Below are 15,722 nucleotides of genomic sequence, written 5' to 3' on the forward strand. Positions count from 1 at the left end.
ACTTTATTCAATTAAAACCAAAGGGCCTACTTCCAGCTATACAAGAACTGCTATCTGGAGTTGACTAAAGATTTTGTGTAAGACACTTGTATACCAACTTTAGAAAGAAATATCCTGGAAAAAATCTTAAGCGTCTAATGTGGAGGGCAGCTACATCGACACATCCACAAACTTGGGAGATGAAGATGGGAAAGATAAATGAGTTGAACAATGAGACTTTTAAGCATTTGATAGTTATTCCTCCAAGTTTTGTATGTATAACTTAACAATAATTTATGTTTTCATTAATGTTAATATTTCTTTACATGATCTCCTCTAGATATTGGTCAAGATCAAGGTTCACTCACATGTTAATTTATGTGAGGCCTTCAACAGTGTACTAGTTCACACCAGGAGTAAACCCATTATACCATGTTGCAGGACATCTAGGTTTACATCATGCAAAGATAGGTAACAAATAGATTAAAGATACAATCATTTTAAGGATCCATTTGTCCCAAAATCCAGACTAGATTTCAAAAGGAGTCACAGTTAATCAAATATTGGATTCTTAAGTAAACTTCATTTATTACTTGTGAATTATGTTAAATTTGTTTTTTGGTTCATTATTATTGTGTTTTCTCTTCACAACTGGTCAGTGAACAAAATATTTGAAGTTCGACACGTGTCATACATTAGAGATAAGTTTGTTGTCAATATAAACGATTTTCATGCACATGTAGGAAATGGAGTATCAGTGAAATTTCATGTTGTCATTCCTTGGCTGCAATGAAGTTTCTCAATATAAATGGAGAATTATACACTCAATATAGAAATCCAACAGAAACATCTAGCTTATAAAATAAGTTCATCATCTCTACATTTCAACACTTCTGCTGTGTGTTTTTCATAGTGTCATTGATAGTTGAATCACTCTCTTGTGTCTACTCATTCTTATTTGAGTCAAGTTTTTTCTTGCAAACTTGATTCAACATGGCAAGGAGGATTCATCCTTTCTCGGGAAAGAATTATCCTAAAAAACTTACATATGGATATATCCGTATGTAACTTACTTACGACCATTTTACATACGAATTTTTGTCTGTATGTAATTTGTATGTAATGCTACATTACATATGGATTTTGGGTCTTATATACGGACTTTGACCGTATGTAATTGCGTTTTTTCTTGTAGTTCGTGACTTGTTTTATAGCTGCATTTTGGAGTTTGATATTTAGATACGATATCGGTATATTAGGTACGTGTAACAAATTTTATGCATTTTGTTGATAACTCACCCACATTGTTACGTATATATATCTCTATGTAAAAGTGTATTTTTTCTCTTTTGTAAAAACCCTCTCATCTATTGTATGAAATATACATGTTTTTCTTTCTTTCACTCATTCGATCTCTTCATTTGTGATCAATGGCTAAATTCTCTCTCTCGTTGCTCAAACTTGTACATTCACATATCCTCGAAATCATATCAGACTTGAGATGGTTGGTATCAGAATTCTTTAATTGAAAAGAGTTACATTTTAATTGGTTGATTATAAAAATGAAATTTTCAATCTAATTTAATTTTATAAAATTAAAAATTTAATATAAAATAATCTTTTATATAGAAACAATATGAAAGTAAATATTAATCATTTATGTAGGAGTTTAATATAAATTTAATAAATAAAATTTTTTATTGAAATAAATTTTTTAAACGAATTTAGTATTATTTTAAAAACTAAATTTTAAATCTAATTTAATTTCATAATTAATTTCTAAAATAAGATTTTTTTTATAGGTGTAAATTCGTATTATTTCTAATTAATATAAAATCTATAACAACTGCTGCTCCTTCACACATTTTCCATAACTTTTACAACTGAACCTTTTAACTCGTTCTTCTTCTTTTTTTTCTGTAAAAAGAAAAATAATCTGAGTACGATTATGTATAGTCTGAGACCATGAAAAGAAAAACCTCATGTTTGGTGAGGCTGGAAGTGACAGCATTAAGACTCAATTTGTTTGAAAGGAAAGTACTATCCTTCTAAGGAAAAGCTAAGATGAGAATTTAAGCTTTGTGGAATTTGATAGAATAAGAGTGACAAGACTTGCATTAAGAGAGCACAGACTCAACTCTCATTCATGTATTTATAAATTATTATTTTCTTATAATATTTTATTTATATTTATTATTATTAGTATTATAATATCATATTTTATTATATATGCAAAGCAGTTCTCAGACAATGTTCATGGAAATGTTTGATGTCAAGGAATATTTCTTCCCACTTATTACAATACAAACACAATACGTAAATCGAGAAATTGGACTTGGTGTAAGTTTTGTTTTGTTTTGTCAGTTGTTTCCATTCCTGGTAGCAGAATGCTCTAACATTGCCACATCAATGTGTGTTTTTCCCTCCATTTTCCTCTTCATAGATTGTCTCAAATAATCTCCATACCTCACTTTCTGGTACAACTTGGGGTTTTGAGCATCTATCATATGATCAAGGGGCTCAACTTCCGCATCATCCTCTGGGCACACAAACAATGCATAAGAAATCCTTTTCTTGTTCTTGTTTGTCACTGCTCTGTGCTCTACACTCTTGTATCTCCCATTAGTCAAGATCTGCAATGATTGCAGAAGGAAAACACTCACAAGAGTAAATGATTAAAGAACTAACCTTTTGTTTATAACATAAAGAGATAATTTAGTACCTGAATAACATCTCCAACATTGACAACCAGAGCATCTGATATTGGAGTCACTGGCACCCATCCTCCTTTGTGCCGAATTTCTAACCCATTTATATCATCATCTTGCATAAGCAAGGTGATGGTGCTTGTGTCAGAGTGTGGACTCAAACCAAGCACTTGCTCAGGTGTGTTACAAGGAGGGTAATAGTTCACTCGAAAACCTTCCAATGATTCTTTATGCAGTCCGAGAAAAACATGCTTCTGCGTCTCCATGATCTCTGACAATGAACTTAGTATTTCCTTACTAACTCGTCTAACTTCACTTGTATATGCCTCTATTACATCCCTGCATTAGTAGATGAATTTCGTCAAGTGATCAAAAGTAGTGTACATAGTTTCCAAATGAGAGGAGCACCTACTTGAATCCCTCTGGAGTTTTTGGCCAAAGTCGAAGTTTCCTGTATCGGGTGGGACATGTGACTAACATCAATGCATCTGACCAGTCTAGTATCTGCTCCTCGGACACCACATAAGCCTGCCCATAACCTTGAATGTCGTTTGATTCCATTGCATACTTTTTCTTCTCTTGTATTGGAAGTTCAAAAAACTCAGCTGCTACATCCTTCATTTTCTGCACCAGCTCTTTCTTAACACCATGATTTACTATCTGCAACCAAAAGTAATTGCAATCTCAAGCAGCATTTCATGAAAACCAAACAAACTTCTTCTCATCAATATTCCAAACATTTTAGCTATTACGAAAAGACACATCCAGATTCCTTAGGAAGTTCACACATTCACAGAGTTAGTTGGATGAAGATCAGATGGTTTATATTTATCTAGGTAAATTCGACTTTAAATACACATTTAAATTAATAAGTGCACACAATGGTCTGTATTTATAAATATGTATATGTTCATACCACACATGATAGTCTCATTATTTAAGAATTGAGGTTTAAGATAGTTTAAATACTCTTTCTTTTTTATATCTTTTAAAAGCCAAAACCGAAGGCTCTAAAGTGACAAACTTGATTTAAGTTTCATTCTTATTTGAAAGATTGATAGTAAATGTCATTCTTATTTGAAGGATGATAAACTTGATTTAAATTATTGTCCCAAAAAGATTTTTCATAAATCTATATGATTAATCCTATTAAGTAGTTTAAAGGTATTGGAATTATAAGGTCAAATGATCATCATGGCAATGGTAACATACTAAGTTTGTAAAATTTTCATATTTTCTTCTCATCTCGTTCATTTCTCCTTAGTATAGAATTCAAACTCAAACTAGAGATTTTAAAAATATTATCTCATGAATTGGTTATACTGAAGTTTAAGTTGTCTAAATGAAGATGCATGAATGGTTTTACTATGTCTCTAAAAGTTACAGTGATTGTAGTATACTCTGAACAAGTGGCACTATTGTTAAAAAAAAATATATATATGTAGAAGTGCTCTTTGTCTGTGTAAGTTCCCATTTGTGCATATTTGTAAGTAATTGACAGTAGTGTTGATAAGAAATTACCTGAAAGAAACCCCACTCTTTGCATGCTACATCCAATTTCAATAACTCATCCTTGTTCCCACATGAGAGCAGTGCTAAGTCAATGACAGGTACCTCAGATGAAAGGTGAGGCATGTGATTGACTTTTTCCAGTTCTTCATTACTCCTCACATATCTTTGAGGAACCTGCAGGGGATTATTCCTTACAATTTCTTGAACATTGGGGACTGGTATAGATGGAGCAAAAGTGGGTACTTCCTCCATTTCAGTCACCAACTCTTCAACATCTACTTTCAGACTCATCTTTCTTCTGCTAAGATTGTTTCCTCTGAGATTTGACTTTGTTTGTAAGGGACATTTACCATTGTAAGCAAAGTCTTGGACATTAGTTTATTGTCACCTTGTCTTTGTTTTTCATGTATTGCACGTTCTGTTCGGAGGATCCAAAGCAAAAAATAATTGCTTAGTTTATCATACAAGGGAACGATCCCATTGTCTCTAAGTATTATTATTCACAAATCTTACTCTCTTTAAGTTTTTTTCCAATATTATTATTTAACGATCTCAATGAACCTGTCCAATATATACATATATATTGGATCTCTAAAATGAGTCTAATTTTGAAAACATTGGCTACCAAGTATTCCCAATCCCAATTTATTGAAATATATTAAACTATGAATATGGCAAAGCGTCATTATCACTAAAGCAAAAATGTGAAATGTTATTCTATGTTCTCTGCTTTTCAATCCATCCTACTTTAGAGAATGTTCTCATGATGAAGAACAATTCTTGTTTTCCAACATGGAACAACCTAGGACATATCTAATACCAAATATAGCCTAAAAGAAGATGGTAGTATATGACGAAGATCTTCTTTTCCTTCTTTCCTAATTTTAAATCATCTAAAAATCTCAGTAAATCAATGAGGGAATCCTCATTTTGACGTATCTCTTATTGGAGAAGAATGTAAAGTGATAATAACAAGATGAAAGCCCTGCATAGATGAGGCTAATGGAATAACCAAATGCAAAGTAATGATTCCACATGACTCATACCAAAAGTTTTGCATCCTATAAAGAGGAGAAAATGTTGAATAAATTTTTTCTCTCTTGCTTGAGACGTGTCTTAAAAGATAAAATCGTGAGGACTAAATTTTGCACTCGTATCGAAGAGATATACTATTTTTTGGTGTATCAATTTGTACATGACCCAGCATGGTAAGATTCTTGGTGTACAAAACCTGCTAGAATTCTAATGAGCAAAAGCTTCTATTCATTGAATTTCCATCTTTCTTAATGAAACTTTCATGGAAGCAAATGGTGGTAACAGTAAGATAAAAAAATGGAACATTTTGGTATATTATTGTCCGTAATTTTTATTGCAGATGATGCTGCTCAGATTTTCTTTCCCCTTTTTTCTGGTTCCAAGAGGTTGGTCACATGATTCCAATATTTGGTCCCTTGTAATAATGTGAGTATAGAATGTGCAGTTTACAGGTTATTATTCCCAAGTTAACTTCATACAAGGCAAAGCACTATCAACAGTAAGAGCAAAAATGTGAAATATTGTTTATTATCAATCTACCCTTTGTTTCAACTACCTTGATGGCAAAGAACAATGACTATTAAGACTCTAAAAAAGAGATAACTATGACAATTAAAGATTAAAAACAGAACTAAAATATTCAGAAAACAGTTCTTCACAGATAACTGATGATCTTTGCAATTCTCCAACAGCAGCTTCAACTTCAGTTTTGTCATCATGAATCCCTTTACAGTGGAGGAGGGCAGAAGGTGATAACATATCTTGGAGCCCTGCATCTGTTAAGGCTGCTAGAGTCATCATATGCATAACTATAAGCCTTAGGACATATAGCCTTAAAGAGATGAGCAAAAAGAGTAGGCTTGCAAGTTTTTGGGTCAGAATAATTCCCTGTGCAGCAATATTTAGCTGATTGCATAGCCAAGCATGCACTTTTACACCCTACAACTCTGCCATTTCTCTTCACCTCAAGTGCTGATGGACAGCAAATATTCAAATCCACTTCACAAGATGCCACTCCACACCCAACTCCACCCCCAATGGGCTTCATGGAAACTGGCAAATTGAAGCCATCCACCAAACTCACATCATAGAAGTGCAAAGGGGAGGAGGAGGATCCAAGGGTCATTTCCACCACTGTTGCAGGTGGCAATCCTCCTTGCCCTCTACAATGCAGCTTCCCATTGCAGTCACCAGTGACACAGTGCCCATTTCCATCACTGTCAAAGCTACAACCTTGCCTACCCCAAATTCTCCCTGACCACTTTTCTGGTACGTCAAGCACAATTTCTTCACCACTCCCAAGATGCATCCCACCATCTTTTGGACTTTGCTGCCCTGCACCGCCAAGTATCCCTGGCCACACACTTTCCCCACAGTTGTTCACTACAATAAGTTGAGCACCATCTGCTACAAACAACATAAGACAAATAATGCATACAAAGGTTTCAGTTACAAATCGAAAAGAAACAGTGTTATTACCTGTGAGTATGATGTACCAAAATGCAACCAGAGAGACGAAAATGAAGGAGATTTTCGCCATTGTTTGAGCTCAATGAATAGCAACACAACAACAGAAAAGTTTATGCAACCTATATATGCGTGAGTGACAATGCGTGTGAGGCTTCCAGGTTCCAAATATTTCGCTCTCAAGTATAGATCGTGCCAAGTGCTATCTTTTTATACAAAAACAAAACGGTTTTGCAACTTCCCACTGTCACCCTCGTTAGGCTTTTGCCTTTATTTTCTCTAATTACTTTCTACTTTCTCTTTCATAACAAAGGAGCATATATGCATTGCTTCCAGCTGGAGATTTCTTTTTTACGTAACTGTGATATTAAAATGGTTAAAATATTGCTATTTAAATACTGTTTAGCGATTTTTGGGTGGATGAGGTTGCTGCTAATTTGGCAACTTGCAGCATCTTTGGGATGAGAAAAATAAAGCAAGAAAGGAAAAACACTACAACATGTGAGATCAAGTTATCAACTTTAGTTGCATTAGAGAATGTTTACATCTTAAACTTCAATGAGATGGCATTCTTTTCCATAAGGGGCATTATAGAAGTACAGGAATGTCTGTAGGATTTTTGCTTTATAACATCAGCATTATCTGCTTCTATGTTAAACTGGAAAAAGATCAATATTTTTTTCAAAGTTGGTTCACAGAAGTAATTATGCCTTATACTTTGTTCAGTCTTGTTGGTTAAGATTTATTTTATTCTTAAACACATATTAAGTATAATTTAACACAATTTGGGTTGCTTGGCCAACTTGAGATTTAAGATTGCCAAGTGCGTGAGGATTTTGATACAATTAATTTTTGTAAAAAATAAATGCAAAAATATATTCAATTCAAAAATTACATAAAATTGCTTCAAATTCATGACAGTTTTGGATTCAAAGTTAAACTTTCTTATGTTGATATATATATATATATATATATATATATATATATATATATATATATATATATATATATATATATATATATATATATATATATATATATATATAACAATTATGTTCTGTCCTTAAGGCTTTGTTCTTTTGGGGTTAATTGGGGGAGATAATTTGGGTGGATTTGAGGGTAATTTTGTAGTTGTTTTTTTGAGTGGATTTGTGAGTAATTGAGAGTGGATTTGGAAGTAAAGTTTGTGAGAATTAGTGTAGGATTTGATTGATGTGATATATTTAAAAAAATAGTTTAATTGTTAAAAATGAAAGATTACCAAAATGCCCCTAGTTATAAATATAATATAAAATGTTATTTATTAATGTTATATTTAATTGTAAAAATATGTATAAAAAGACAAAAAATATAAAGAATTTTTAAAATAAATATTTATAAATTATAAAAATTATAATGTAGTAATAGGTAACCAAAAAACCCAATATCCCTCCCCGTAACCAAAAAACCAATGTTCATGGTGGTATGTAACCGGTTACCACTTTCACGTAACCGATTACACAAGTGCACACAATCCTTCACACTACTCTAACCACATACCCAATGCATGTAACTGATTACGCCTACCACTTTTTAAGAAATAGGTCGAGGACACACAGGACATTTCGCTCACAATCCGCGCAAATCTCCTCACATACGCGGGTGACCAAAAGTGCATGAATCCTGCAAATCCATCTTGACTTATCCCTCGTAATCCTCTCAAACGAACAACCCAACGTTTTCAAAGCATCGCTCTCTAATTTGCGTAAATTTCGTTCATGCAAACAGAGGCTAAATTTTTTAAGATTATCTTGTTATTAAATTATAATATTTAAAAATTACTTTGATATTAAATTATATTTTTTAATTTTGATTTGATGTTAAACTGCAAAATTCAGAAACCAATTTACCACTATAAAATATACATCAAGATTAGAATGGTTACACTTTTCATAAATTAGATGCCAACTAAGTTTTTTCATTTATACCTATATATATATATATATATATATATATATATATATATATATATATATATATATATATATATATATAAATGATTTTTTTATCAATTTTACTTTATTTCTTTAAATTTAACCATTTTTTAAATGTAATTATTTTTTTAATTGTAAAACAATTTAAAAAATAAATAAAAAGTATCTATAATAAAATTACAAAAATTATTTTAATTCAATAATCTATAATTATACAAAGAGAATTCCTCCTTTTATGTCACAATTATGATTTATATTTTATCCTTTAAAATATCTTTGTTTTAAAGATTAACAGTTATTTTGACATGTTTTTTTATAAAGCTCTTTCAGCATTTTTTTTCTTCAATAGCTATTTTTTTTTTCTCCATTCATTCTAAGAATTTTTGTTCTTCATCATGTTATAGTGTTTTACCCTACATTAAAAAACCTACTTATATTTCGTTAAATTTCATATTATCATAAAATTACTAAAACTATTAATTGATAATATAATATATTATATTTAAAAAATTGTGTATGCACAAATGTTATCACTTTTATTTTTATGTTAGGTATAATAATAACAATAACAATCTTAGTTATATATAAAGAGGATTATATATTTTATGTCTAGAATTATTATTTCTATTTTACACTTTACAATATGATTATTTATTTATCTTTGAATGATTAACAGTTATTTTAATATATATTTTATAAAACGTTTACCTCAGTTACTTTTTTTTCATCTATGTTATCTTTTTATTTTTTTCTTCATTCATTTTAAGAATTTTTGTTCTTCGTCATATCTGTAGTGTTCATTCCTCACATTAAAAAACTTACTTATATTTCTTTTAATTTCATATTATCATAAAATTACTAAAATTATTAATTTATAATATAATATATTATAGATATTTAAAAAATTATATACACATATGTTATGTATGCTAGTTATAAAAATAACAATAATTAACAATGTTATTGTTTGTTATTATCATAAAAAAAAACATATGTTTTCGCTAGTATTTTATATCTGAAATTATTATCAATTTATTATGAGAATGAAGAATTTTAGATTAAACTCTCTATTTTAAAAAGTATTTGTGATGTTAGGAGAATTAGATAAAGAATTTGTAAAAGCATTCATTTCTTGTACTTCTTATCTTCATGCGACTACAATTCTTTTCCCTGAATAGGCATAAAAGATTTTGGCCAATGATTTTAATTGACGCCGTGAAAAAAAAATGTTTAATATGTAAATTGAAACTATCCCTTTTACTAATTTTTCTTGATTTAGAGGTTAATAACTCTTACACTTTTACTATTTTTTCTTGATTTAGTCGTTAATAACTCTTACATTCTTAAATGTAAATATTTTTTTAAAGAACCTTTTGTTTCGTTTAGTAAAGCCATGTGATTTTTGTTATATATCTCGTATTTTTCAAAAATTTATTTTCTATGTATAAGATATATTTGGGTGTTGCTCCCTCCATCTCTCCAACTTTCTGAATTTTTTTTAATTATAAAATTAACCTTTTCTTTTACCTTTTTCAACCTTTTTACGTTTTTATTTTTTTACTTTTAATGTTATTCACCAAATCCTACATGCTTTACTTTTACTCTCTGCTCACAGTCCCACCCCCTAAAGTTTTCTCTTAGTTTTGAGATCTGCCTTTTCTTCTTCACCTCCGTCACACTCTTTTCTCTCGGTGAGACTTCTCATCCAAACTCTATCTTTGCTCTCAGTCGTGGTGCGGTGCGGTGGTGTGGTGCAGTGGTGTGGCTATTCTTGCTGTTCGTGGTGCGGTGGTGTTTCGCTGGTACGATGGTGGTTCTCTTGTATTGGTGGTGCGTGGTGCAAATCTTCATTCGTCTACTAGATGAGGTTCATTTTTTAGTCTTTAGTATGCATGCATAAATCTTTGATTTACTACTTTGAATGTGTGCATGTTTGGTTTGCTGGTGTTTCGTTGTGCTGCCTTTTCTGTGTGTAGGAAGACGATAACCGCTCAGGCCATAACGGATGTCGCATATCCGTCGACGGATGTCGCACATTCGTTTCAAAGCCAAACGGATATGGGACATCCATTTTGGCTTTGACTGATTTTCTTTTGTTTTTTTTTCTTTTTTAGTTTATTAATTTTTTATTTGAAATGTATATATAGATTTATTTAAATTTAGTTTTTATTTTAATTTGTTAGTGGAATTTTTTTTTAATTTAGTTATTCAATTATTATTTATTTAATTATTTCAATAGAAAACTAAAACTGATAATATGTGATTAAACGAATGTGTCACATTCGTTCAAGGATATGCCATATCCGTGGAGGTTGTTAATTTTTTTTTTAGTTTTTAGATTATTAATTTAAGAGTATCTTCCTGCTGATTTTATTTATTGGTTGATGCATACTGGGATATCTGCAAACCAGGCACAAGGCTTTTTCCATTTTAAAAATTGCATGTATATATAGGTATTATATGTACACCTCTAATTATAGTGTGTTTAATGTTTTTTTTTTCGACAAGATACTTAGATACGCAACTGAACAATTGAAAAATTGGTGGTGAGATGCATCTTGAAGTCAATCAAACATTTGTTATCATCTACGAATATGACTTGATAATTTTGAAATCTTAATACAAAGAGTTTGTCAAAAATAAAAGGGTTAGCATAGGGAACACCTAAGGGATTAGCCTTTTTGACTTAAATAAAATGAAGAATTTTCTACATTTGTTCTATTATGCTTTGATGCAATTCATTTTTTCATCCAAATTATTAGTTTAAATTCTATTTTATCACTGGATACTGCTTGGTACACTTATTCAGTTGACACCCTATTAGCAGTGCGTTGATGGCTTCACAAAACATCCCATAACTGTTTGGAGTGGGAATTAGAGACGTGAGTTCCAAAATAATACTTATTAGCAGTGCGTGATGGCTTCAAAGAGTTCCAATGCTAAAACAAAACAATACGTATTTTCTCGTTTATTTGGTATCACCATGCAGAACGAAAATATTTAATGCTTGTATATTGGATTCCTGCATCTGCAGATACTATTCCAGCAAATGCCACACACCGCGTGGAGTCTAGAAATTCCCTGCTAACATTGTTGATCAGGGAGAAGACATCCGTTTTACCTTAAACGGATGTTGACATCCACCGATGGGTGTTGACATCCATTTAAGGTTTTACACGTTAATTTAAAGGTTAATTTAGGGTAGACTACGTACTTCTACGTGCATCTTCACCCCTTTGCACCTTCAAGCACTACGGAGACCTTCAAACACCATCGACATGAATTCGTAACAATTTCTCCCACCAACAACCTTTCACTCACCACAATCTCACCCCACAATGAAAAAAAGAGAGGACAAAGAATGAACGTGAAACAAAAAGAAAAAGAGCACAATGAAACAACGAAGTAGAACGTGAGGAAAAAGAGGTTGTGTGTCGCGCATAAGAGATTGGAGTTAAAAAATATTAACCTAAAAGAAAAACTTTCTTAAGGATAAAATAGAAATAAAGAGATAAAAGGAGAGATAAAAGGAGGGATAAAAGTGGAATGGGGAGGTGGAGGGAGCAACACCCGACATATTTTTGGGTAGAAAAATAATTGAATGGCTCATGTCCTAAAAGTTTATTGAAATTTTGAGGTATTTTAAATATTTTGGAGTTTGAATAACAACGGTGTTTACATTGCGTTTGTACCTATTTAATTTAAAATGTTGGGATCTGGATATACTTTAAGATCTCAAACACATTTAAAATTAATTATATTTTTAAAGATAATGTATTAATTGATTGTCTGGAGAAATATTTTATGTGAAGAGAATTTATTTACAATTGTTACATGTTATTTATCCATGAGTCTAATAAATTTATAATACATATTCATCTCATACAAATTTCATAAAGTATAGCTAATGTCAAATTTAGATGTTTTATAAATACATATTCATTTCATACATGAAGAATGTCAAATTTATTTGTTTATATATGATTTAAGCACTTCATTCACACAAATTTAATGGGCTTTTGGTGAATTAGACTTTCTTAGCTTAGAAATACATAATGACTGTATTTAGAAGAGTTAGTTGAATTTTGACTTTTTTTTATTACAATAAACAAAATTAAAGACGACTAATTCGTTGAACACAAAAAAAAATGGAGTTAAGTGAATTAAGGGCAAAAATATAAGTTGAAAATCTTATCTTCAAAGTTGAGCTAATGGAAGATGTGTTGAGAATAAAAAGAAATTGTTAAAGGAAGGAAACATGCACTTAAGTGAGCTCTAGAGAGCTAACCAAACTCAAAAGAAGCTCAACATTGAAATAAATCCTTCAAATGACTAAAACATCTCTTGAGCTTATTATAGAAAGGTTAAGCACAAAGGAAATCCTACACATGAGAAAATGGCATCTATTGAGTGAAGCAATTAGACGTTGAGTGCAAACTTCCAATAAAAATAAAGCAGTTTAGTGTTAGAGCGGTGCAGCGAAATGGTTAGCATGAACAACAAACCAAGAGGGTGTGAATTGATTTTTAATCTCAAATCATGTCTTTAAATATTTTATCTTGTAATTTAATTTCCTTAATGATAAATTAAAACAAATAAAAGAGTGAGAAAGAAAGAAAATTGCACAGGTGATTTTATATTGGTTCAGATCACAAAGATCTTACATCCAGTTGTTAATATCAAATGAGAATTAACAAACCAACAAACTGTTACAATCACAAAGAAAATAAACAAGTTTAAGATTAAAACACTTATCTTGTTACTCCAAGAGATTAAACTTACTTCTCCTGAAACGCATTAGGGATGAGCACCTCCTCTGAATGCTTCACGAAGGATGACCACCTCCTTTGAATCTTCACAAAGGATGACAAACTTTAACTCAACAACAACAATAACACTCAATCACAACTCCAGTGAAAGTTCTCGCTCTATGCCAAGTTCTCAACGCCACAAGCACAAGAGTTACACAAACCCTAGAACACACTTATCACAGCACATAACAAAACTGATAAACTTTTTTGAAATTCTATGTATTTTGTATTTTAGAATGAGAGTCTCAATCCAATATATAGATATCTCACTTAAGGATACTTCCAAAAGTTCAATTTCAGTTATTTAACATGTGATAATCGATTATCTAAATGAGGTAATCAATTATGCATTTAATATATGTACAACAGTCAAAAACATGCTTGAAAATTCTCATAATTGCTCATGATAATCAATTATGATAAGTCATAATCGATTATGGATAATCGATTATCATAAGTTGGTAATCGATTATTCCAAGGAAAAATGAGTTTTTAGAAAACTTTTAAGCACACAATACATGTAATCAAGGATAAATAATACCATATACATAAAACTATTGAATTACAAAAGCTTTAACATAAAACAAGTCTTCATGAAGGTCTTCTTGCAACATGAGCACTTGAGACTTGACTTTGAGACATCATCAAAACTTTTAAGCTTCATCTTTATCCTAACATTTAGTTCTCTAAACAGAGACTTAGGAGAAGAATAATAGGTTGAATTAGATAAGAAGCTCTGTATTGTAAACATTTTGTTGTTTGTTGTTTTGTTGTTGGATTCATTTTGATATCCTACTCATCATGAGTGTTAAGTTCATTACAAAAGAAAAATGTTATTTAGTGGAGGTTATTTTGCAGAAGTTATAAATGACAATAATAGTGGGGTTTTAATTCTTTTCTGAAGAAGTTTATAACCTCTTTGAATTATATTTTCTTTTCCTTCCCACACTTGTTTACATCTCTTCCCTCCCAAACTTTTAGACTTAAACTTTTTTCCCCAATTCCAAAATCATCTATACCTGAGCAGTATCCCCAAAATTTTTGACCCTCCATCGTCCCTCCCAAATTTCCAATTCCCTTTCTCCCTCTCAAAATTTTGCACTCCCTTCCTCTGTTTCAAAATTTTGCACTCCCTTCCTCTGTTTCAAAATTTTGCACTCCCTTCATCCCTCTTGAAATTCCTTAGTTCTTCACGTCATCTCAATCCCTTTCTTCCTCTTTATCCTTCTTCCATTTCCTTCTTTTATTTCCCCTTCTAATTGCCCTTCTTCTATCTACCCTTTAGATTCTCAGTCGTAAAGCCACCTAGTGACAATAAAGTTGCAGCGGTGGTTATGTGGACCAATGAAGTCAATAGCAGATGGCGGAGCTCTCACTCATAATGTCACAATCCACCATAAGTAGAGAGGAATCATTCACGAGTGGTTTGTATCTGAGGTACCATCTTTCTAAAACCTAATTTATCCTATGCTTTGTTTGATATTTTCTTTTGCTTTCCTCATTCGATGTCCAAAATTTAAAGACCTAAAACACATATGGTTGTGTCTCTAAAAGTGTTTTTCGGTGTTCATATGCTTGTGTGACTACATAGTTGAATTCATTGGTCAATATCTCAAACAAACAAATACCTCTATTAAGCTAGACTCAAATCAATAATTTTCAGCCACATACCATATTAATTGACCAGGAGCATCAGTGGAAAAAATTTGTGGCTAGACAATGCAATTTCCAATTTTGTTGTATCTGCATTATTATATCGATGTATAGCTATGCTATTGCCTTGTTTTATTTTGAAGAGAAACATAAAGGGTTTTGGAAAGAAATAGAGGGAATGAAAACAGAGAAATAAGTTGAGAAAAGATAAGTAGGTAAGAAATAAAATTAAATGTTTAGTCATTTGATAGAGTAGAAATAGACGAGAAATAAAGATATTTGAAAATTGTGTAATTTGATATGTTTGATTGGATATAAATTATGTGAATAGTATAAAGCTCATTATATTCCTCACCACATACAACACAAATCAAAACTTTATGAGTAAAATATGAGTTTTTATTCTTTGTTTTTTTATTTTTTGCCCATCCTCTTCAATTCTTTCTCAACACTAAACTACAAAATACTATATTGTGCATATTATACTAGTTTAGTTTTAAGGGTTGAAATATTATATTGCATGGGTGGTACCTCACTGATGTAGTGAGTAGGATGAATATGGATACTTCTTCTTCTTCTTCATA

The 15,722-nt window shown here is 31.2% G+C and overlaps 2 protein-coding genes across 2 annotated transcripts; both read right to left on the bottom strand.

The window, feature by feature from the left end:
- Positions 1–2,225: 2,225 nt before the first annotated feature.
- On the bottom strand, positions 2,226–4,544 carry LOC124846562 (protein LATERAL BRANCHING OXIDOREDUCTASE 1-like). Its single transcript, XM_047323839.2, has 4 exons — positions 4,209–4,544; positions 3,100–3,347; positions 2,702–3,026; positions 2,226–2,612 (listed from the first exon to the last, which is right to left on the bottom strand). The coding sequence occupies exons 1-4, from the start codon at positions 4,488–4,490 to the stop codon at positions 2,340–2,342; spliced, it is 1,128 nt and encodes a 375-aa protein (XP_047179795.2). The 5' UTR covers positions 4,491–4,544; the 3' UTR covers positions 2,226–2,339.
- Positions 4,545–5,666: 1,122 nt separating this feature from the next.
- Positions 5,667–6,870, bottom strand: LOC124846559 (Pathogenesis-related thaumatin superfamily protein). Its single transcript, XM_047323835.2, has 2 exons — positions 6,714–6,870; positions 5,667–6,638 (listed from the first exon to the last, which is right to left on the bottom strand). Exons 1-2 carry the CDS (start codon positions 6,772–6,774, stop codon positions 5,962–5,964), a joined length of 738 nt encoding a protein of 245 aa, XP_047179791.1. The 5' UTR covers positions 6,775–6,870; the 3' UTR covers positions 5,667–5,961.
- Between the last annotated feature and the right edge of the window lie 8,852 nt (positions 6,871–15,722).

Source organism: Vigna umbellata, chromosome 5 (genome assembly GCF_029865625.1).
Source record: "Vigna umbellata cultivar VRB3 chromosome 5, Vumbellata_1.0, whole genome shotgun sequence".
NCBI classification, from domain to species: domain Eukaryota; kingdom Viridiplantae; phylum Streptophyta; class Magnoliopsida; order Fabales; family Fabaceae; genus Vigna; species Vigna umbellata.